Genomic DNA, 25000 nt, shown 5'->3' with positions numbered 1-25000 from the left:
TAATTCAAACTTGTGAGATTTATGGCATAATACCAAGGAATTCCTATTAATCGTTAAAAATGATTTTCTATATAGAAAAATGCTTGTTCAATTTAGGTGACTTTTTGGAATATGATATTGTGAAGCCATGACTCCCTTGTTCGACATCTCACCCACCCCAACGTTGTGTACCATGAATTTTTCTTTCATTGTCTTATCTTCTTATGATCGTATCATTGTAGTCTCTCACACTGGCGGCTGCCGAGAGGAGCGCACGAATCCACAAGTGTAATGATAAAATCAAACACAAGAAACATAAATAAAGGAAACACAAGATTATACTGAGTCCAACACATTCTTTGAATATTCGTTGCGTTCTGGTGTGTGTAGCACCATCGACTCTTTACATGCTAATCTCAATCCACCTCTATCTCAATATCTATATCTATATTTTATATACATTTTTATCTATATCTATAATTTTATCTATATTTATATCTATATCTATATCTATATTTTATCTATATTTTATCTATATTTTTATCTATATCTATATTTTATCTACATTTTTATCTATAACTATATTTTTATCTATATTTGTATCTATATCTTTATATTTATATGTATATGTATATCTTTATCTATATATATCTATCTCTCTTTTATTCTGTCTGTTTGTCTGTCTGTCTATTTCTCTCTCTCCCTCCCTCTCTCTCTCTCTCTCTCTCTCTCTCTCTCTCTCTCTCTATATATATATATATATATATATATATATATATATATATATATATATATATATATATATCGACTCTCAATGCTGGGTTCGTCAGTCGGTTAATTAATTCATCTCTTGATTTGGTCCAAGCCACAGTCTGTCTTCCATGAAGTGCAAACATCTCAACTGCCGTCAAGTGTTCAACTCCCGACTATCAACTTTCACTAGTGTTGCGTCTGTTGCGCTGATTAATCGGAATCAGATCATTTTAGTGTATTAAAATCGCCATCGAAATAATTCATGCCGATTTTTTCCAATGCCTCAAACAATATTGTTTTAGTGATTTTATTTGTTTTTGTGCATAAAAAATAATTTTCCATTGGAGATGATGAAATGATAAATATACATTGATTTTAAACAATCAGTAAAATTAAAATTTATGTATCAATTCATTTGTAAAAAAAACAAAAAGAAAGAAAATCCTATTTCGTCTAAGAATGATAAAACCGACCAAAAAAAGACTCTGCAGTGATATTTGCCTTTTATTGACACGAAAACAGCAGAAAAATGTAGAATTCCATCTTTTAAAAAAGTTCGCCCAACATTTACTGCATTTTGTGCTCACATCTTCAAGTAATTTTTCTATAGATATAATCGATTTAAAAATTGATTAATAATCAATTAAAAAAATAATAATCGATTAAAAAACTAATTGATAATCGATTAAAAACTAATTAATGATCGATTAAAAGAATTATTAATCGATTAAAAAATTAATTAATAATCGATTAAAAAACTAATTAATGATCGATTAAAAAATTAATGATCGATTAAAAAACTAATTAATGATCGATTAAAAATTAATGATCGATTAAAACACTAATTAATGATCGATTAAAAAATTAATAATCCATTAAGAAACTAATTAATAATCGATTAAAAAACTAATTAATACTCGATTAAAAACTAATAATCGATTAAACAACTAATAAATTATCGATTACAAAACTAAGTGATAATCGATTAAAAAAATTAATAATCGATTAAAAAATTAATTGATAATCGATTAAAAAACTAATTAATGATCGATTAAAACACTAGTAATACATTAAAAACTAATTTATATTCAATTAAAAATTAATAATCGATTAAAAAACTAATTAATAATCGATTTAAAAACTAATTAATGATCGATTAAAAAACTAGTAATCGATTAAAAAACTAATTAATGATCGATTAAAAAACTAGTAATCGATTAAAAAACTAATTGATAATCGATTAAAAAATTAATAATCGATTAAAAAACTAATTAATAATCGATTAAAAACTAATTTATAATCAATTAAAAATTAATAATCGATTAAAAACTAATAAATAATCGATTAAAAACTGATTAATAATCGATTAAAAACTGATTAATAATCGATGTAAAAGTTCCCTTATGAAAAGAAAAAAAAACAGTTGGCAAAGTATAAAAAAGAAAACAAAACAGTTGGCAAAGTATAAAAAAAAAAACAGTTGGCAAAGTATAAAAAGAAAAAAAAAACAGTTGGCAAAGTATAAAAAAAAAACAGTTGGCAAAGTATAAAAAGAAAAAAAAACAGTTGGCAAAGTATAAAAAAGAAAACAAAACAGTTGGGAAAGTATAAAAAGAAAAAAAAAAGTTGGCAAAGTATAAAAAGAAAAAAAACAGTTGGCAAAGTATAAAAAGAAAAAAAACAGTTGGCAAAGTATAAAAAGAAAAAAACAGTTGGCAAAGTATAAAAAGAAAAAAAAACAGTTGGCAAAGTATAAAAAGAAAAACACAGTTGGCAAAGTATAAAAAGAAAAAAAACAGTTGGACAAGGAATAAAAAGAAAAAAAACAGTTGGCAAAGTATGAAAAGAAAAAAAACAGTTGGCAAAGTATGAAAAGAAAAAAAACAGTTGGCAAAGTATAAAAAGAAAAAAAAAACAGTTGGCTAAGTATGAAAAGAAAAAAACAGTTGGCAAAGTATAAAAAAAGAAAAAAAAAACAGTTGGCAAAGTATAAAAAAGAAAAGAACAGTTGGCAAAGTATGAAAAGAAAAAAAACAGTTGGCAAAGTATAAAAAGAAAAAAAACAGTTGGCAAAGTATGAAAAGAAAAAAACAGTTGGCAAAGTATGAAAAGAAAAAAAACAGTTGGCAAAGTATAAAAAAGAAAACAAAACAGTTGGGAAAGTATAAAAAGAAAAAAAAACAGTTGGCAAAGTATAAAAATTAAAAAAAAAACGTTGGCAAAGTATAAAAAGAAAATAAAACAGTTGACAAAGTATAAAAAAAGAAAACAAAACAGTTGGCAAAGTATAAAAAAGAAAGAAAACAGTTGGCAAAGTATAAAAAGAAAAAAAAACAGTTGGCAAAGTATAAAAAGAAAAAAACAGTTGGCAAAGTATAAAAAGAAAAAAAAACAGTTGGCAAAGTATAAAAAGAAAAAAATAGTTGGCAAAGTATGAAAAAAAAACAGTTGGCAAAGTATAGAAAGAAAAAAAACAGTTGGCAAAGTATAAAAAGAAAAAAAACAGTTGGCAAAGTATGAAAAGAATAAAAAACAGTTGGCAAAGTATAAAAAGAAAAAAACAGTTGGCAAAGTATGAAAAGAAAAAAACAGTTGGCAAAGTATAAAAAGAAAAAAAAACAGTTGGCAAAGTATAAAAAGAAACAAAACAGTTGGCAAAGTATAAAAAAGAAAAAAAACAGTTGGCAAAGTATGAAAAGAATAAAAAACAGTTGGCAAAGTATGAAAAGAAAAAAAACAGTTGGCAAAGTATAAAAAGAATAACAAACAGTTGGCAAAGTATAAAAAGAAAAAAACAGTTGGCAAAGTATGAAAAGAAAAAAAAACAGTTGGCAAAGTATAAAAAGAAAAAAATAGTTGGCAAAGTATGAAAAAAAAACAGTTGGCAAAGTATAAAAAGAAAAAAACAGTTGGCAAAGTATAAAAAGAAAAAAAAACAGTTGGCAAAGTATAAAAAGAAAAAAATAGTTGGCAAAGTATGAAAAAAAAAACAGTTGGCAAAGTATAAAAAGAAAAAAAACAGTTGGCAAAGTATAAAAAGAAAAAAAACAGTTGGCAAAGTATGAAAAGAATAAAAAACAGTTGGCAAAGTATAAAAAGAAAAAAACAGTTGGCAAAGTATGAAAAGAAAAAAACAGTTGGCAAAGTATAAAAAGAAAAAAAACAGTTGGCAAAGTATAAAAAGAAACAAAACAGTTGGCAAAGTATAAAAAAGAAAAAAAAACAGTTGGCAAAGTATGAAAAGAATAAAAAACAGTTGGCAAAGTATGAAAAGAAAAAAAACAGTTGGCAAAGTATAAAAAGAATAAAAAACAGTTGGCAAAGTATAAAAAGAAACAAAACAGTTGGCAAAGTATAAAAAAGAAAAAAAACAGTTGGCAAAGTATAAAAAGAAAAAAAACAGTTGGCAAAGTATAAAAAGAAAAAAAACAGTTGGCAAAGTATAAAAAGAAAAAAAACAGTTGGCAAAGTATGAAAAGAATAAAAAACAGTTGGCAAAGTATGAAAAGAAAAAAAAACAGTTGGCAAAGTATAAAAAGAAAAAAAAACAGTTGGCAAAGTATAAAAAATAAAAAAAAACAGTTGGCAAAGTATAAAAATTAAAAAAAACAGTTGGCAAAGTATAAAAAGAAAAAAAACAGTTGGCAAAATATAAAAAACAAAGTATAAAAAGTATATTTCTTTTTTATACTTTGCCAACTGTTTTTTTTTCTATTTATACTTTGCCAACTGTTATTTTTCTTTTCATACTTTGCCAACTGTTTTTTTCTTTTTATACTTTGCCAACTGTTTTTTATTCTTTTCATACTTTGCCAACTGTTTTTTCTCTTTTCATACTTTGCCAACTGTTTTTTTTCTTTTCATACTTTGCCAACTGTTTTTTATTCTTTTTATACTTTGCCAACTGTTTTTTATTCTTTTTATACTTTGCCAACAGTTTTTTATTCTTTTCATACTTTGCCAACTGTTTTTTATTCTTTTCATACTTTGCCACCTGTTTTTTTTTCTTTTTGTACTTTGCCAACTGTTTTTTTTCTTTTCATACTTTGCCAACTGTTTTTTTTCTTTTCATACTTTGCCAACTGTTTTTTCTCTTTTCATACTTTGCCAACTGTTTTTTTTTCTTTTCATACTTTGCCAACTGTTTTTTTTCTTTTCATACTTTGCCAACTGTTTTTTTTTCTTTTCATACTTTGCCAACTGTTTTTTTTTCTTTTTATACTTTGCCAACTGTTTTTTTTCTTTTCATACTTTGCCAACTGTTTTTTCTCTTTTCATACTTTGCCAACTGTTTTTTTTTCTTTTTATACTTTGCCAACTGTTTTTTTTTCTTTTTATACTTTGCCAACTGTTTTTTCTCTTTTCATACTTTGCCAACTGTTTTTTATTCTTTTTATACTTTGCCAACTGTTTTTTCTCTTTTCATACATTGCCAACTGTTTTTTATTCTTGTTATACTTTGCCAACTGTTTTTTATTCTTTTCATACTTTGCCAACTGTTTTTTATTCTTTTCATACTTTGCCAACTGTTTTTTTTCTTTTCATACTTTGCCAACTGTTTTTTATTCTTTTTATACTTTGCCAACTGTTTTTTATTCTTTTTATACTTTGCCAACTGTTTTTTATTCTTTTCATACTTTGCCACCTGTTTTTTTTTCTTTTTATACTTTGCCAACTGTTTTTTTTCTTTTCATACTTTGCCAACTGTTTTTTTTCTTTTCATACTTTGCCAACTGTTTTTTCTCTTTTCATACTTTGCCAACTGTTTTTTTTTCTTTTCATACTTTGCCAACTGTTTTTTTTTCTTTTCATACTTTGCCAACTGTTTTTTTTTCTTTTCATACTTTGCCAACTGTGTTTTTTTCTTTTTATACTTTGCCAACTGTTTTTTTTTCTTTTCATACTTTGCCACCTGTTTTTTATTCTTTTCATACTTTGCCACCTGTTTTTTATTCTTTTCATACTTTGCCAACTGTTTTTTATTCTTTTTATACTTTGCCAACTGTTTTTTTTCTTTTCATACTTTGCCACCTGTTTTTTTCTCTTTTCATACTTTGCCAACTATTTTTTATTCTTTTTATACTTTGCCAACTGTTTTTTTTCTTTTCATACTTTGCCAACTGTTTTTTTCTTTTCATACTTTGCCAACTGTTTTTTCTTTTTATACTTTGCCAACTGTTTTTTTTTCTTTTCATACTTTGCCAACTGTTTTTTTTCTTTTTATACTTTGCACACTGTTTTTTTCTTTTCATACTTTGCCAACTGTTTTTTCGTTTTATACTTTGCCAACTGTTTTTTTCTTTTCATACTTTTCCAACTGTTTTTTATTCTTTTTATACTTTGCCAACTGTTTTTTTTTCTTTTCATACTTTGCCAATTGTTTTTTATTCTTTTCATACTTTGCCAACTGTTTTTTATTCTTTTCATACTTTGCCAACTGTTTTTTTTCTTTTTATACTTTGCCAACTGTTTTTTTTTCTTGTCATACTTTGCCAACTGTTTTTTTTCTTTTTATACTTTGCCAACTGTTTTTTTCTTTTCATACTTTGCCAACTGTTTTGTTTCTTTTCATACTTTGCCAACTGTTTTTTTTCTTTTTATACTTTGCCAACTGTTTTTTTTCTTTTTATACTTTGCCAACTGTTTTTTTTTCTTTTTATACTTTGCCAACTGTTTTTTTTCTTTTTATACTTTGCCAACTGTTTTTTTTCTTTTTATACTTTGCCAACTGTTTTTTTCTTTTCATACTTTGCCAAGTGTTTTTTTTTCTTTTCATACTTTGCCAACTGTTTTTTTTCTTTTTATACTTTGCCAACTGTTTTTTTTTCTTTTCATACTTTGCCAACTGTTTTTTTTCTTTTTATACTTTGCCAACTGTTTTTTTCTTTTCATACTTTGCCAACTGTTTTTTTTTTTTTCATACTTTGCCAACTGTTTTTTTTCTTTTTATACTTTGCCAACTGTTTTTTTTCTTTTCATACTTTGCCAACTGTTTTTTTCTTTTCATACTTTGCCAACTGTTTTTTTCTTTTTATACTTTGCCAACTGTTTTTTATTCTTTTTATACTTTGCCAACTGTTTTTTTCTTTTTATACTTTGCCAACTGTTTTTTTTTCTTTTCATACTTTGCCAACTGTTTTTTTTAATTTTTTTATTTTTATACTTTGCCAACTGTTTTTTTCTTTTCATACTTTGCCAACTGTTTTTTTCTTTTTATACTTTGCCAACTGTTTTTTTCTTTTTATACTTTGCCAACTGTTTTTTTTTCTTTTCATACTTTGCCAACTGTTTTTTTTAATTTTTTTATTTTTATACTTTGCCAACTGTTTTTTTCTTTTCATACTTTGCCAACTGTTTTTTTATTTTTATACTTTGCTAACTGTTTTTTTCTTTTTATACTTTGCCAACTGTTTTTTTTTCTTTTTTATACTTTGCCAACTGTTTTGTTTCTTTTTATACTTTGCCAACTGTTTTTTATTCTTTTTATACTTTGCCAACTGTTTTATTTTCTTTTTATACTTTGCCAACTGTTTTTTATTCTTTTCATACTTTGCCAACTGTTTTTTATTCTTTTCATACTTTGCCAACTGTTTTTTTCTTTTTATACTTTGCCAACTGTTTTTTATTCTTTTTATACTTTGCCAACTGTTTTTTTCTTTTCATACTTTGCCAACTGTTTTTTTTTTTCTTTTCATACTTTGCCAACTGTTTTTTCTTTTTATACTTTGCCAACTGTTTTTTTTCTTTTCATACTTTGCCAACTGTTTTTTATTCTTTTCATACATTGCCAACTGTTTTTTTCTTTTCAGACTTTGCCAACTGTTTTTTTCTTTTTATACTTTTCCAACTGATTTTTTTTCTTTTTATACTTTGCCAACTGTTTTTTTTCTTTTTATACTTTGTCAACTGTTTTTTTTTCTTTTCATACTTTGCAAACTGTTTTTTATTCTTTTCATACTTTGCCAACTGTTTTTTTCTTTTTATACTTTGCCAACTGTTTTTTTTTCTTTTTATACTTTGCCAACTGTTTTTTTTTATACTTTGCCAACTGTTTTTTTTTCTTTTCATACTTTGCCAACTGTTTTTTTTTCTTTTCATACTTTGCCAACTGTTTTTTTTTCTTTTCATACTTTGCCAACTGTTTTTTTTTCTTTTTTTATACTTTGCCAACTGTTTTTTTTTCTTTTTATACTTTGCCAACTGTTTTTTATTCTTTTCATACTTTGCCAACTGTTTTTTTTTCTTTTTATACTTTGCCAACTGTTTTTTATTCTTTTCATACTTTGCCAACTGTTTTTTCTTTTTATATTTTGCCAACTGTTTTTTATTCTTTTCATACTTTGCCAACTGTATTTTCTTTTTATACTTTGCCAACTGTTTTTTATTCTTTTCATACTTTGCCAACTGTTTTTTCTTTTTATACTTTGCCAACTGTTTTTTTTCTTTTTATACTTTGCCAACTGTTTTTTTCTTTTCATACTTTGCCAACTGTTTTTTTTTCTTTTCATACTTTGCCAACTGTTTTTTTTCTTTTTATACTTTGCCAACTGTTTTTTTTCTTTTCATACTTTGCCAACTGTTTTTTTTCTTTTTATACTTTGCCAACTGTTTTTTTCTTTTCATACTTTGCCAACTGTTTTTTTTTCTTTTCATACTTTGCCAACTGTTTTTTTTCTTTTTATACTTTGCCAACTGTTTTTTTTCTTTTCATACTTTGCCAACTGTTTTTTTCTTTTCATACTTTGCCAACTGTTTTTTTCTTTTTATACTTTGCCAACTGTTTTTTATTCTTTTTATACTTTGCCAACTGTTTTTTTCTTTTTATACTTTGCCAACTGTTTTTTTTTCTTTTCATACTTTGCCAACTGTTTTTTTTAATTTTTTTATTTTTATACTTTGCCAACTGTTTTTTTTCTTTTCATACTTTGCCAACTGTTTTTTTCTTTTTATACTTTGCCAACTGTTTTTTTCTTTTTATACTTTGCCAACTGTTTTTTTTTCTTTTCATACTTTGCCAACTGTTTTTTTTAATTTTTTTATTTTTATACTTTGCCAACTGTTTTTTTCTTTTCATACTTTGCCAACTGTTTTTTTCTTTTTATACTTTGCCAACTGTTTTTTTCTTTTTATACTTTGCCAACTGTTTTTTTTCTTTTTTATACTTTGCCAACTGTTTTGTTTCTTTTTATACTTTGCCAACTGTTTTTTATTCTTTTTATACTTTGCCAACTGTTTTATTTTCTTTTTATACTTTGCCAACTGTTTTTTATTCTTTTCATACTTTGCCAACTGTTTTTTATTCTTTTCATACTTTGCCAACTGTTTTTTTCTTTTTATACTTTGCCAACTGTTTTTTATTCTTTTTATACTTTGCCAACTGTTTTTTTCTTTTCATACTTTGCCAACTGTTTTTTTTCTTTTCATACTTTGCCAACTGTTTTTTCTTTTTATACTTTGCCAACTGTTTTTTTTCTTTTCATACTTTGCCAACTGTTTTTTATTCTTTTCATACATTGCCAACTGTTTTTTTCTTTTCAGACTTTGCCAACTGTTTTTTTCTTTTTATACTTTTCCAACTGATTTTTTTTCTTTTTATACTTTGCCAACTGTTTTTTTTCTTTTTATACTTTGTCAACTGTTTTTTTTTCTTTTCATACTTTGCCAACTGTTTTTTTTTCTTTTCATACTTTGCAAACTGTTTTTTATTCTTTTCATACTTTGCCAACTGTTTTTTTCTTTTTATACTTTGCCAACTGTTTTTTTTCTTTTTATACTTTGCCAACTGTTTTTTTTTATACTTTGCCAACTGTTTTTTTTTCTTTTCATACTTTGCCAACTGTTTTTTTTTCTTTTCATACTTTGCCAACTGTTTTTTTTTCTTTTCATACTTTGCCAACTGTTTTTTTTTCTTTTTTTATACTTTGCCAACTGTTTTTTTTTTCTTTTTATACTTTGCCAGCTGTTTTTTATTCTTTTCATACTTTGTCAACTGTTTTTTTTTCTTTTTATACTTTGCCAACTGTTTTTTATTCTTTTCATACTTTGCCAACTGTTTTTTCTTTTTATATTTTGCCAACTGTTTTTTATTCTTTTCATACTTTGCCAACTGTATTTTCTTTTTATACTTTGCCAACTGTTTTTTATTCTTTTCATACTTTGCCAACTGTTTTTTCTTTTTATACTTTGCCAACTGTTGTTTATTCTTTTCATACTTTTCCAACTGTTTTTTCTTTTTATACTTTGCCAACTGTTTTTTTTCTTTTCATACTTTGCCAACTGTTTTTTCTTTTTATATTTTGCCAACTGTTTTTTATTCTTTTAATACTTTGCCAACTGTTTTTTTCTTTTTATACTTTGCCAACTGTTTTTTTTCTTTTCATACTTTGCCAACTGTTTTTTCTTTTTATACTTTACCAACTGTTTTTTTTCTTTTCATACTTTGCCAACTGTTTTTTTTTCATACTTTGCCAACTGTTTTTTATTCTTTTCATACTTTGCCAACTGTTTTTTACTTTTTATACTTTGCCAACTGTTTTTTTTCTTTTTATACTTTGCCAACTGTTTTTTTTTCTTTTTATACTTTGCCAACTGTTTTTTATTCTTTTCATACTTTGCCAACTGTTTTTTTTTCTTTTTATACTTTGCCAACTGTTTTTTATTCTTTTCATACTTTGCCAACTGTTTTTTCTTTTTATATTTTGCCAACTGTTTTTTATTCTTTTCATACTTTGCCAACTGTATTTTCTTTTTATACTTTGCCAACTGTTTTTTATTCTTTTCATACTTTGCCAACTGTTTTTTCTTTTTATACTTTGCCAACTGTTTTTTTTCTTTTTATACTTTGCCAACTGTTTTTTTCTTTTCATACTTTGCCAACTGTTTTTTTTTCTTTTCATACTTTGCCAACTGTTTTTTTTCTTTTTATACTTTGCCAACTGTTTTTTTTCTTTTCATACTTTGCCAACTGTTTTTTTTCTTTTTATACTTTGCCAACTGTTTTTTTCTTTTCATACTTTGCCAACTGTTTTTTTTTTCTTTTCATACTTTGCCAACTGTTTTTTTTCTTTTTATACTTTGCCAACTGTTTTTTTTCTTTTCATACTTTGCCAACTGTTTTTTTCTTTTCATACTTTGCCAACTGTTTTTTTCTTTTTATACTTTGCCAACTGTTTTTTATTCTTTTTATACTTTGCCAACTGTTTTTTTTAATTTTTTTCTTTTTATACTTTGCCAACTGTTTTTTTCTTTTTATACTTTGCCAACTGTTTTTTTTTCTTTTCATACTTTGCCAACTGTTTTTTTTAATTTTTTTATTTTTATACTTTGCCAACTGTTTTTTTCTTTTCATACTTTGCCAACTGTTTTTTTCTTTTTATACTTTGCCAACTGTTTTTTTCTTTTTATACTTTGCCAACTGTTTTTTTTTCTTTTCATACTTTGCCAACTGTTTTTTTTAATTTTTTTATTTTTATACTTTGCCAACTGTTTTTTTCTTTTCATACTTTGCCAACTGTTTTTTTCTTTTTATACTTTGCCAACTGTTTTTTTCTTTTTATACTTTGCCAACTGTTTTTTTTCTTTTTTATACTTTGCCAACTGTTTTGTTTCTTTTTATACTTTGCCAACTGTTTTTTATTCTTTTTATACTTTGCCAACTGTTTTATTTTCTTTTTATACTTTGCCAACTGTTTTTTATTCTTTTCATACTTTGCCAACTGTTTTTTATTCTTTTCATACTTTGCCAACTGTTTTTTTCTTTTTATACTTTGCCAACTGTTTTTTATTCTTTTTATACTTTGCCAACTGTTTTTTTCTTTTCATACTTTGCCAACTGTTTTTTTTCTTTTCATACTTTGCCAACTGTTTTTTCTTTTTATACTTTGCCAACTGTTTTTTTTCTTTTCATACTTTGCCAACTGTTTTTTATTCTTTTCATACATTGCCAACTGTTTTTTTCTTTTCAGACTTTGCCAACTGTTTTTTTCTTTTTATACTTTTCCAACTGATTTTTTTTCTTTTTATACTTTGCCAACTGTTTTTTTTCTTTTTATACTTTGTCAACTGTTTTTTTTTCTTTTCATACTTTGCCAACTGTTTTTTTTTCTTTTCATACTTTGCAAACTGTTTTTTATTCTTTTCATACTTTGCCAACTGTTTTTTTCTTTTTATACTTTGCCAACTGTTTTTTTTCTTTTTATACTTTGCCAACTGTTTTTTTTTATACTTTGCCAACTGTTTTTTTTTCTTTTCATACTTTGCCAACTGTTTTTTTTTCTTTTCATACTTTGCCAACTGTTTTTTTTTCTTTTCATACTTTGCCAACTGTTTTTTTTTCTTTTTTTATACTTTGCCAACTGTTTTTTTTTCTTTTTATACTTTGCCAGCTGTTTTTTATTCTTTTCATACTTTGTCAACTGTTTTTTTTTTCTTTTTATACTTTGCCAACTGTTTTTTATTCTTTTCATACTCTGCCAACTGTTTTTTCTTTTTATATTTTGCCAACTGTTTTTTATTCTTTTCATACTTTGCCAACTGTATTTTCTTTTTATACTTTGCCAACTGTTTTTTATTCTTTTCATACTTTGCCAACTGTTTTTTCTTTTTATACTTTGCCAACTGTTGTTTATTCTTTTCATACTTTTCCAACTGTTTTTTCTTTTTATACTTTGCCAACTGTTTTTTTTCTTTTCATACTTTGCCAACTGTTTTTTCTTTTTATATTTTGCCAACTGTTTTTTATTCTTTTAATACTTTGCCAACTGTTTTTTTCTTTTTATACTTTGCCAACTGTTTTTTTTTCTTTTCATACTTTGCCAACTGTTTTTTCTTTTTATACTTTACCAACTGTTTTTTTTCTTTTCATACTTTGCCAACTGTTTTTTTTTTCATACTTTGCCAACTGTTTTTTATTCTTTTCATACTTTGCCAACTGTTTTTTACTTTTTATACTTTGCCAACTGTTTTTTTTCTTTTTATACTTTGCCAACTGTTTTTTTTCTTTTAATACTTTGCCAACTGTTTTTTATTCTTTTCATACTTTGCCAATTGTTTTTTATTCTTTTCATACTTTGCCAACTGTTTTTTTCTTTTTATACTTTTCCAACTGATTTTTTTTCTTTTTATACTTTGCCAACTGTTTTTTTTTCTTTTTATACTTTGCCAACTGTTTTTTTTCTTTTCATACTTTGCCAACTGTTTTTTTTTCTTTTCATACTTTGCCAACTGTTTTTTTTCTTTTTATACTTTGCCAACTGTTTTTTTTTCTTTTTATACTTTGCCAACTGTTTTTTATTCTTTTCATACTTTGCCAACTGTTTTTTTTTCTTTTTATACTTTGCCAACTGTTTTTTATTCTTTTCATACTTTGCCAACTGTTTTTTCTTTTTATATTTTGCCAACTGTTTTTTATTCTTTTCATACTTTGCCAACTGTTTTTTCTTTTTATACTTTGCCAACTGTTTTTTATTCTTTTCATACTTTGCCAACTGTTTTTTCTTTTTATACTTTGCCAACTGTTTTTTTTTCTTTTCATACTTTGCCAACTGTTTTTTCTTTTTATATTTTGCCAACTGTTTTTTATTCTTTTAATACTTTGCCAACTGTTTTTTTTCTTTTTATACTTTGCCAACTGTTTTTTTTTCTTTTCATACTTTGCCAACTGTTTTTTATTCTTTTCATACTTTGCCAACTGTTTTTTCTTTTTATACTTTGCCAACTGTTTTTTATTCTTTTCATACTTTGCCAACTGTTTTTTCTTTTTATACTTTGCCAACTGTTTTTTTTTCTTTTCATACTTTGCCAACTGTTTTTTTTCTTTTAATACTTTGCCAACTGTTTTTTTTTCTTTTTATACTTTGCCAACTGTTTTTTATTCTTTACATACTTTGCCAACTGTTTTTTCTTTTTATATTTTGCCAACTGTTTTTTTTTTTTATACTTTGCCAACTGTTTTGTTTCTTTTTATACTTTGCCAACTGTTTTTTATTCTTTTTATACTTTGCCAACTGTTTTATTTTCTTTTTATACTTTGCCAACTGTTTTTTATTCTTTTCATACTTTGCCAACTGTTTTTTATTCTTTTCATACTTTGCCAACTGTTTTTTTCTTTTTATACTTTGCCAACTGTTTTTTATTCTTTTTATACTTTGCCAACTGTTTTTTTCTTTTCATACTTTGCCAACTGTTTTTTTTCTTTTCATACTTTGCCAACTGTTTTTTCTTTTTATACTTTGCCAACTGTTTTTTTTCTTTTCATACTTTGCCAACTGTTTTTTATTCTTTTCATACATTGCCAACTGTTTTTTTCTTTTCAGACTTTGCCAACTGTTTTTTTCTTTTTATACTTTTCCAACTGATTTTTTTTCTTTTTATACTTTGCCAACTGTTTTTTTTCTTTTTATACTTTGTCAACTGTTTTTTTTTCTTTTCATACTTTGCCAACTGTTTTTTTTTCTTTTCATACTTTGCAAACTGTTTTTTATTCTTTTCATACTTTGCCAACTGTTTTTTTCTTTTTATACTTTGCCAACTGTTTTTTTTCTTTTTATACTTTGCCAACTGTTTTTTTTTATACTTTGCCAACTGTTTTTTTTCTTTTCATACTTTGCCAACTGTTTTTTTTTCTTTTCATACTTTGCCAACTGTTTTTTTTTCTTTTCATACTTTGCCAACTGTTTTTTTTTCTTTTTTTATACTTTGCCAACTGTTTTTTTTTCTTTTTATACTTTGCCAACTGTTTTTTATTCTTTTCATACTTTGCCAACTGTTTTTTTTTCTTTTTATACTTTGCCAACTGTTTTTTTTTCTTTTCATACTTTGCCAACTGTTTTTTCTTTTTATATTTTGCAAACTGTTTTTTATTCTTTTCATACTTTGCCAACTGTATTTTCTTTTTATACTTTGCCAACTGTTTTTTATTCTTTTTATACTTTTCCAACTGTTTTTTCTTTTTATACTTTGCCAACTGTTGTTTATTCTTTTCATACTTTTCCAACTGTTTTTTCTTTTTATACTTTGCCAACTGTTTTTTTTCTTTTCATACTTTGCCAACTGTTTTTTCTTTTTATATTTTGCCAACTGTTTTTTATTCTTTTAATACTTTGCCAACTGTTTTTTTCTTTTTATACTTTGCCAACTGTTTTTTTTTTTCTTTTCATACTTTGCCAACTGTTTTTTCTTTTTATACTTTACCAACTGTTTTTTATTCTTTTCATACTTTGCCAACTGTTTTTTCTTTTTATACTTTGCCAACTGTTTTTTATTCTTTTCATACTTTGCCAACTGTTTTTTCTTTTTATACTTTGCCAACTGTTTTTTTTTCTTTTCATACTTTGCAAACTGTTTTTTTCTTTTTATACTTTGCCAACTGTTTTTTTTTCTTTTCATACTTTGCCAACTGTTTTTTATTCTTTTCATACTTTGCCAACTGTTTTTTTCTTTTTATACTTTGCCAACTGTTTTTTTTCTTTTTATACTTTGCCAACTGTTTTTTTTTTATACTTTGCCAACTGTTTTTTTTTCTTTTCATACTTTGCCAACTGTTTTTTATTCTTTTCATACTTTGCCAATTGTTTTTTATTCTTTTCATACTTTGCCAACTGTTTTTTTCTTTTTATACTTTTCCAACTGATTTTTTTTCTTTTTATACTTTGCCAACTGTTTTTTTTTCTTTTTATACTTTGCCAACTGTTTTTTTTTTTCATACTTTGCCAACTGTTTTTTTTTTCTTTTCATACTTTGCCAACTGTTTTTTTTCTTTTTATACTTTGCCAACTGTTTTTTTTTCTTTTTATACTTTGCCAACTGTTTTTTATTCTTTTCATACTTTGCCAACTGTTTTTTTTTTCTTTTTATACTTTGCCAACTGTTTTTTATTCTTTTCATACTTTGCCAACTGTTTTTTCTTTTTATATTTTGCCAACTTTTTTTTATTCTTTTCATACTTTGCCAACTGTATTTTCTTTTTATACTTTGCCAACGGTTTTTTATTCTTTTCATACTTTGCCAACTGTTTTTTCTTTTTATACTTTGCCAACTGTTTTTTATTCTTTTCATACTTTGCCAACTGTTTTTTCTTTTTATACTTTGCCAACTGTTTTTTTTCTTTTCATACTTTGCCAACTGTTTTTTCTTTTTATATTTTGCCAACTGTTTTTTATTCTTTTAATACTTTGCCAACTGTTTTTTTTCTTTTTATACTTTGCCAACTGTTTTTTTTTCTTTTCATACTTTGCCAACTGTTTTTTATTCTTTTCATACTTTGCCAACTGTTTTTTCTTTTTATACTTTGCCAACTGTTTTTTTTTCTTTTCATACTTTGCCAACTGTTTTTTTCTTTTTATACTTTGCCAACTGTTTTTTTTTCTTTTCATACTTTGCCAACTGTTTTTTTTTTTCATACTTTGCCAACTGTTTTTTATTCTTTTCATTCTTTGCCAACTGTTTTTTTCTTTTTATACTTTGCCAACTGTTTTTTTTCTTTTTATATTTTGCCAACTGTTTTTTTTTTATACTTTGCCAACTGTTTTTTTTCTTTTCATACTTTGCCAACTGTTTTTTATTCTTTTCATACTTTGCCAATTGTTTTTTTATTCTTTTCATACTTTGCCAACTGTTTTTTTCTTTTTATACTTTTCCAACTGATTTTTTTTCTTTTTATACTTTGCCAACTGTTTTTTTTTCTTTTTATACTTTGCCAACTGTTTTTTTTTCTTTTCATACTTTGCCAACTGTTTTTTTTTCTTTTCATACTTTGCCAACTGTTTTTTTTCTTTTTATACTTTGCCAACCGTTTTTTTTTCTTTTTATACTTTGCCAACTGTTTTTTATTCTTTTCATACTTTGCCAACTGTTTTTTTTTTCTTTTTATACTTTGCCAACTGTTTTTTATTCTTTTCATACTTTGCCAACTGTTTTTTCTTTTTATATTTTGCCAACTGTTTTTTATTCTTTTCATACTTTGCCAACTGTATTTTCTTTTTATACTTTGCCAACGGTTTTTTATTCTTTTCATACTTTGCCAACTGTTTTTTCTTTTTATACTTTGCCAACTGTTTTTTATTCTTTTCATACTTTGCCAACTGTTTTTTCTTTTTATACTTTGCCAACTGTTTTTTTTTCTTTTCATACTTTGCCAACTGTTTTTTTCTTTTTATATTTTGCCAACTGTTTTTTATTCTTTTAATACTTTGCCAACTGTTTTTTTTCTTTTTATACTTTGCCAACTGTTTTTTTTTCTTTTCATACTTTGCCAACTGTTTTTTATTCTTTTCATACTTTGCCAACTGTTTTTTCTTTTTATACTTTGCCAACTGTTTTTTATTCTTTTCATACTTTGCCAACTGTTTTTTCTTTTTATACTTTGCCAACTGTTTTTTTTCTTTTCATACTTTGCCAACTGTTTTTTTTCTTTTAATACTTTGCCAACTGTTTTTTTTTCTTTTTATACTTTGCCAACTGTTTTTTATTCTTTACATACTTTGCCAACTGTTTTTTCTTTTTATATTTTGCCAACTGTTTTTTATTCTTTTCATACTTTGCCAACTGTTTTTTCTTTTTATACTTTGCCAACTGTTTTTTATTCTTTTCATACTTTGCCAACTGTTTTTTCTTTTTATACTTTGCCAACATTTTTTTTATCTTTTCATACTTTGCCAACTGTTTTTTTTCTTTTAATACTTTGCCAACTGTTTTTTTTTCTTTTTATACTTTGCCAACTGTTTTTTATTCTTTACATACTTTGCCAACTGTTTTTTCTTTTTATATTTTGCCAACTGTTTTTTATTCTTTTCATACTTTGCCAACTGTTTTTTCTTTTTATACTTTGCCAACTGTTTTTTTTTCTTTTCATACTTTGCCAACTGTTTTTTCTTTTTATACTTTGCCAACTGTTTTTTTTTCTTTTTATACTTTGCCAACTGTTTTTTTTCTTTTCATACTTTGCCAACTGTTTTTTTTTCTTTTCATACTTTGCCAACTGTTTTTTATTCTTTTCATACTTTGCCAACTGTTCTTTTTCTTTTTATACTTTGCCAACTGTTTTTTTTTCTTTTTATACTTTGCCAACTGTTTTTTTTCTTTTTTACTTTGCCAACTGTTTTTTTTCTTTTTTATACTTTGCCAACTGTTTTGTTTCTTTTTATACTTTGCCAACAGAAAAAAAACAGTTGGCAAAGCATAAAAAGAAAAAAAACAGTTGGCAAAGTATAAAAAGAAAAAAAACAGTTGGCAAAGTATAAAAAGAAAAAAAAACAGTTGGCAAAGTATAAAAAGAAAAACACAGTTGGCAAAGTATAAAAAGAAAAAAAACAGTTGGACAAGGAATAAAAAGAAAAAAAACAGTTGGCAAAGTATGAAAAGAAAAAAAACAGTTGGCAAAGTATAAAAAGAAAAAAAAAACAGTTGGCAAAGTATGAAAAGAAAAAAACAGTTGGCAAAGTATAAAAAAAGAAAAAAAAAATAGTTGGCAAAGTATAAAAAAGAAAAGAACTGTTGGCAAAGTATGAAAAGAAAAAAAACAGTTGGCAAAGTATAAAAAGAAAAAAAAAACAGTTGCCAAAGTATGAAAAGAAAAAAACAGTTGGCAAAGTATGAAAAGAAAAAAAACAGTTGGCAAAGTATAAAAAAGAAAACAAAACAGTTGGGAAAGTATTAAAAGAAAAAAAAACAGTTGGCAAAGTATAAAAATTAAAAAAAAAACGTTGGCAAAGTATGAAAAGAAAATAAAACAGTTGACAAAGTATAAAAAAAGAAAACAAAACAGTTGGCAAAGTATAAAAAAGAAAAAAAACAGTTGGCAAAGTATAAAAAGAAAAAAAAACAGTTGGCAAAGTATAAAAAGAAAAAAACAGTTGGCAAAGTATAAAAAGAAAAAAAAACAGTTGGCAAAGTATAAAAAGAAAAAAATAGTTGGCAAAGTATGAAAAAAAAACAGTTGGCAAAGTATAAAAAGAAAAAAAACAGTTGGCAAAGTATAAAAAGAAAAAAAACAGTTGGCAAAGTATGAAAAGAATAAAAAACAGTTGGCAAAGTATAAAAAGAAAAAAACAGTTGGCAAAGTATGAAAAGAAAAAAACAGTTGGCAAAGTATAAAAAGAAAAAAAACAGTTGGCAAAGTATAAAAAGAAACAAAACAGTTGGCAAAGTATAAAAAAGAAAAAAAAACAGTTGGCAAAGTATGAAAAGAAAAAAAAACAGTTGGCAAAGTATGAAAAGAAAAAAAACAGTTGGCAAAGTATAAAAAGAATAAAAAACAGTTGGCAAAGTATAAAAAGAAAAAAACAGTTGGCAAAGTATAAAAAGAAAAAAAAACAGTTGGCAAAGTATAAAAAGAAAAAAATAGTTGGCAAAGTATGAAAAAAAAAACAGTTGGCAAAGTATAAAAAGAAAAAAAACAGTTGGCAAAGTATAAAAAGAAAAAAAACAGTTGGCAAAGTATAAAAAGAAAAAAATAGTTGGCAAAGTATGAAAAGAAACAAAACAGTTGGCAAAGTATAAAAAAGAAAAAAAACAGTTGGCAAAGTATAAAAAGAAAAAAAACAGTTGGCAAAGTATAAAAAGAAAAAAAACAGTTGGCAAAGTATAAAAAGAAAAAAAACAGTTGGCAAAGTATGAAAAGAATAAAAAACAGTTGGCAAAGTATGAAAAGAAAAAAAACAGTTGGCAAAGTATAAAAAGAAAAAAAAACAGTTGGCAAAGTATAAAAAATAAAAAAAACAGTTGGCAAAGTATAAAAATTAAAAAAAACAGTTGGCAAAGTATAAAAATAAAAAAAACAGTTGGCAAAATATAAAAAACAAAGTATAAAAAGTATATTTCTTTTTTTTTTTCTTTTCATACTTTGCCAACTGTTTTTTTTCTTTTAATACTTTGCCAACTGTTTTTTTTTCTTTTTATACTTTGCCAACTGTTTTTTATTCTTTACATACTTTGCCAACTGTTTTTTCTTTTTATATTTTGCCAACTGTTTTTTATTCTTTTCATACTTTGCCAACTGTTTTTTCTTTTTATACTTTGCCAACTGTTTTTTTTTCTTTTCATACTTTGCCAACTGTTTTTTCTTTTTATACTTTGCCAACTGTTTTTTTTTATTTTTTATACTTTGCCAACTGTTTTTTTTTCTTTTTATACTTTGCCAACTGTTTTTTTTCTTTTCATATTTTGCCAACTGTTTTTTTTCTTTTCATACTTTGCCAACTGTTTTTTATTCTTTTCATACTTTGCCAACTGTTTTTTTTCTTTTTATACTTTGCCAACTGTTTTTTTTCTTTTTATACTTTGCCAACTGTTTTTTTTCTTTTTATACTTTGCCAACTGTTTTTTTTCTTTTTTATACTTTGCCAACTGTTTTGTTTCTTTTTATACTTTGCCAACAGAAAAAAAACAGTTGGCAAAGCATAAAAAGAAAAAACAGTTGGCAAAGTATAAAAATTAAAAAAAAACAGTTGGCAAAGTATAAAAAGAAAAAAAACAGTTGGCAATGTATAAAAATTTAAAAAAAAACAGTTCGCAAAGTATAAAAAGAAAAAAAAACAGTTGGCAAAGTATAAAAATTAAAAAAAAAACAGTTGGCAAAGTATAAAAAGAAAAAAAAACAGTTGGCAAAGTATAAAAAGAAAAAAAAACAGTTGGCAAAGTATAAAAAGAAAAAAAAACAGTTGGCAAAGTATAAAAAATAAAAAAAAACAGTTGGCAAAGTATAAAAATTAAAAAAAACAGTTGGCAAAGTATAAAAAGAAAAAAAAACAGTTGGCAAAGTATAAAAATAAAAAAAAACAGTTGGCAAAGTATAAAAAGAAAAAAAAACAGTTGGCAAAGTATAAAAAGAAAAAAAAACAGTTGGCAAAGTATAAAAAGAAAAAAAAAACAGTTGGCAAAGTATAAAAATTAAAAAAAAAACAGTTGGCAAAGTATAAAAAAAAAAACAGTTGGCAAAGTATAAAAAGAAAAAAAAACAGTTGGCAAAGTATAAAAAGAAAAAAAAACAGTTGACAAAGTATAAAAAGAAAAAAAAACAGTTGGCAAAGTATAAAAATAAAAAAATTAAAAAAAACAGTTGGCAAAGTATAAAAAGAAAAAAAAACAGTTGGCAAAGTATAAAAAGAAAAAAATATAAAAATAAAAATAAAAGAAAACTTACATCTTCATCAGTTTGTTTTCCACACAAGTTCTTTTTTCCGTGGCAAACTTCCTGGATGAGTTTGAGGTAACTTCTTGGTTCATCACTCTCATAGTGCTCAATCAAAGCTTCCTTTATCACCAATGCGTGCTCCTCTGTAAAACAAAACGTGTCCATATTTTATCATAACTAACGATGCTGCCCGCGAACGAACAATAAATTGAATATAATAATATTATTTTAGATAAGGAACTTACCAATCCCCAAAACATTATGAAATTCTACTTTTTTTAGGCGATTATGTGTGAAAACTTTGAAAAACTTGGCAGAAAAAACAACATTTTTTTTGCTATGGGAGATAAATCGTGTGCATTTTGAGAAGAGGTGTTTTATTTTTAGTCCATTTTACATCGTTTTTTAACCTTTCCATTCGAACTTAGTGGTAAAAAAAAACTTGGTTAAAAAAAGATTAAAATTACCTTGAAACGAAGGATTCCTTTTACCTGGAATTTATATACAAAACTGATCCCCCATTCTAGATTTTAAAATAATCTTGAGTGTTATTTGCTCAACATCTTAACCAATAAAACCTCCAACCTTTTCAGGTGCATCTTGTCAAACTCGACAATCTTTCTGTCAAACTCGAGAACCTTTCCATCAGTCATGATTGGGTAGAAGTTCTGCTTCCCTGCCGATTACAATATGGTAGTCTTCAAATCAGATGTAAACAAATTCTTGCTGTCCGTCCCCTTAAATAATCCAAATTCTACCCAATCTACACCATTAACGATTACTAAACTTTCCACCTTATATTCATTTACCCTTATACTCGAGTGGCATTCAGGTCTTAATAAATGGTGAAAAAAAAAAAAAAACACAATTGTCGACAAAAACCCATAGTGTAGTGGGTATATCTCATCCAACTTGGAATTTCGAACGGAACCCTTATTTTATTCACAAGGGTAGTATGTTCTTGTCCCGTCAGCCTTCTTCTTCTTCTTCTTCTTCTTCTTTTCTTTTCCTTGTATCGTGGCATTGTTTATGCTGTAGATGAAATCATGTTAGTATTTCTCTATAGGTTTCGGTCTATTCTTGATCCGATTCCTTTTTTTTAAGACATCCACAGGAAACACGAGTTGGAACAATTACATTGAGAGCATTGCCAGGACCGCTGCGAAAAAGGTAGGTTCTTTCTACCATACTAGAAAGCTACTAACGCCCGAAAGTATCCTATACCTCTATAAGGCCACCATTCGCCCATGTATGGAGTATTGTTGTCATATTTGGGCTGGTGCATCTGCTACTAGTCTCTCACTCCTAGACAAGGTTCAAAAGAGAGTTGCCAACCTAATAAGTCCTGAACTGTCATCTAAGCTTCAGCCTCTGTCCCATCGACGAAATGTAGCATCCCCCTGCCTGTTCTACAAGTACTTTAACGGTGAATGCTCCGACAAACTGCAAGCACTTGTACCCCTCGACGTAAATACTCCAACAAACCCGACAAGCAGAAAAATCCCACCCCTTCACAGTTGAGATCCCTAGATGTAAGAGAGCCTTCTACTCCAGTAGTTTCTTCCGAGTTCCTGCTTCCCCAACTGTACTGACATGCAGAAGTTAAAGTGTAACATGAACCGACATCTTGCTGCCCAACTCCCCACATAGTACCCCTGTAGTTAGGTCCCTGATAATAGCCCCCTACATCAAAGTGGCAATGTGCCTTGTTTGGGGTGAAAATGTAATAAAAAAAAACAAAGACATCACATGATTTTGAACTTTGCAGAATACATGAGGGTAGGTTGCCATTACTTTCCCCAGCGCAGTGGCATCTGACTTGCCTGTTTGCACCTATCCGTTGTCCTTAGATCATCTGCAGTCGAATACCATAGAACTGTCGATCTGCTAGAAATTAATCCTCCTCCATTGCCATCCCATGTCCTGCTGCCGACGTCATCAGTTACCTTCTCCGAGATGCATGCCTTAACTAAGACTAGGGGTGCATACCTCTCCCAGTGAATTAATGCACCTCCAGATACCAACCTGGAAATTTCTTATGACTCGGCACACTCCGTCAGCCATGACCAGGTAGAATTCTTAATTAATTAACAGTTGTATTTTTCTACTCACAACTAGATTTCACATAGCACTTTATCCATTACGTCACAAAACCTCAATGCGAGTCACACTCCAAAATACAACTGCAAATTAGTTAGAACTCCTACCTGGTCATGAATCCATGGATTAAATAAAAGGGTTCCGTTTGAAATTCCATGCAGATTCACTGAATTTGACAGAAAGATTCCAGAGTTCAACAAGTTACATCTGAAGAAGGCCAGAGGTTACATCGACCGAAACGTTATGAAAATAACACTTAAGATGAGAACAGTAGTCAAAAACAAAAAAAAATCGAAACAATAACATAAAAAAGCGATTAATTTTTATGACAACTAAAAAAAAGTTAGTAATGAATAAAAATTTAAATGTCACAAAAAATGTCACAAAAAATGTCACAAAAAATCAAAATGACACAAAAATTTTGTTTACATTGATTTTTCATTTATTTTAATTAATTTTCAATTTAACCATTTTTTTAATTTGATGTTAGGCTTTTTTAAATTTGGAGGTAAAAAGGCATAAATTTAAAAATAAAAAAATGCGTTCAATTTACCAAGAAATTCTCGACAATGGTTCATGTCCGTCCTGATTTTTGCATCTATTGAATCTTTTGTGTTGCAAACCGATTCTAAAGATTTAGCGACAGCAGCTTCTAGACTGTAATGCCCTTTTTTGCCGGTCAAACGGAGCCACAAATCGAGTTCTGAAAAAGAAAAAGAGAAAAAGAGAAGTTTATATATATATATATATATATATATATATAGAGAGAGAGAGAGAGAGAGAGAGAATTAATGACAAAAAGTTATATTCCAAAATTCATGATGTTGACCATCTTATAATTTATTCCTTTAATTCAGTTGACACTTACAATTCTTGACAGTATCTGTTTCGTAGCACAAAATCAATCCCTTAATTATTATATCAATCAGTGAATCTATTTTGCTCTTAACTCATCAGAAGATTCACTGTTTGATATAAAAATTAAGTGATTGATTTTGTGCTACGAAACAGATGCTGTCAAGAATTGTATAAGTCAACTGAATTAAAAGAATAAATTATAAGATGGTCAACATCATGAATCTTGGAATATAAATGTGTCATTTATTCTCTATATTGCTCTGTAATTACATTATATATATATATATATATATATATATATATATATATATATATATATATATATATATATATATATATATATATATATATGATTAGATTTTTTTGGAAAAAGAATTCCAGCAGAGTGCTCAATTAAAAGGAAAATCCAAATTTTAAGAGCGTACTTATATTTTATGTACAGAAAGTTGTTAGTTGAGACAAATCATTGGTACCGTCGGTTTCAAGCCCGATAATAAGGCCCGTTTAAGGTATCCTTATTGGCTGAAGAGAGCTTGATAAGGATACCTTAAACGGGCCTTATTATCAGGCTTGAAACCGACGGTACCAATGATCTGTCTCAACTAACAACTTTCTGTACACAAAATAAAATATATATATATATATATATATATATATATATATATATATAATTTTTTAAATATAATTATCCACTGACACGTGTTTCATTGTATACATCTCATCAGAGTGGCTGAATCTAGCAAGAGCATCAGAGGGTAGGATTTAACAAAATGCGGGATTGGATTTTGCTTGCAAAAGTATTTGCTGAAACTACAAGTAAGTCATAGATTTTACTTGGTAATAATGATTATTAATTATACCCATTTATTTATCCTAACTTTACTTTATTTACTTAGTATAAATATACACATGTCTGTGTATATATGTACATGTCTGCATATGTATGTATATATTTATGGATATGTATGTTTATCTATGTGTATGTGTGTATGTGAGTACATATGTGCGTTTGTGTGTATGTATGTGTGTGCTGGGGTGGGGAGGACTCCCGTAAGCTATGGTGAAGGCAACCTTTCTATGAGAAGCAAATCTCTGATTTAAAAAAACCATAAAGTGGGAGACCAGTAACCGCATTAAGCTGGTCAGCAGTTTAACTTGTTGCTGGCTATCTTGCTCTTGCTT

At 26.6% G+C, this 25000-nt stretch overlaps 1 protein-coding gene across 1 annotated transcript in view; it reads right to left on the bottom strand.

Annotated features, from left to right (window-relative positions):
* The window catches only part of LOC145265619 (uncharacterized), a 37980-nt gene that overhangs the window by 432 nt on the left and 12548 nt on the right, over positions 1-25000 (bottom strand). The window contains exons 3-4 of the mRNA XM_080121653.1: positions 23514-23663; positions 20870-21003 (exon numbers count right to left, since the gene is read on the bottom strand). Coding sequence (XP_079977779.1) covers positions 20870-21003; positions 23514-23663 — 284 coding nt within the window. The remainder of the gene's footprint in view (positions 1-20869; positions 21004-23513; positions 23664-25000) is intronic.

The sequence above is a fragment of the Euprymna scolopes genome, chromosome 40 (assembly GCF_053919585.1).
Source record: "Euprymna scolopes isolate OS-2025 chromosome 40, ASM5391958v1, whole genome shotgun sequence".
NCBI classification, from domain to species: domain Eukaryota; kingdom Metazoa; phylum Mollusca; class Cephalopoda; order Sepiida; family Sepiolidae; genus Euprymna; species Euprymna scolopes.
This window is presented reverse-complemented; position numbering and strand designations above follow the sequence as displayed.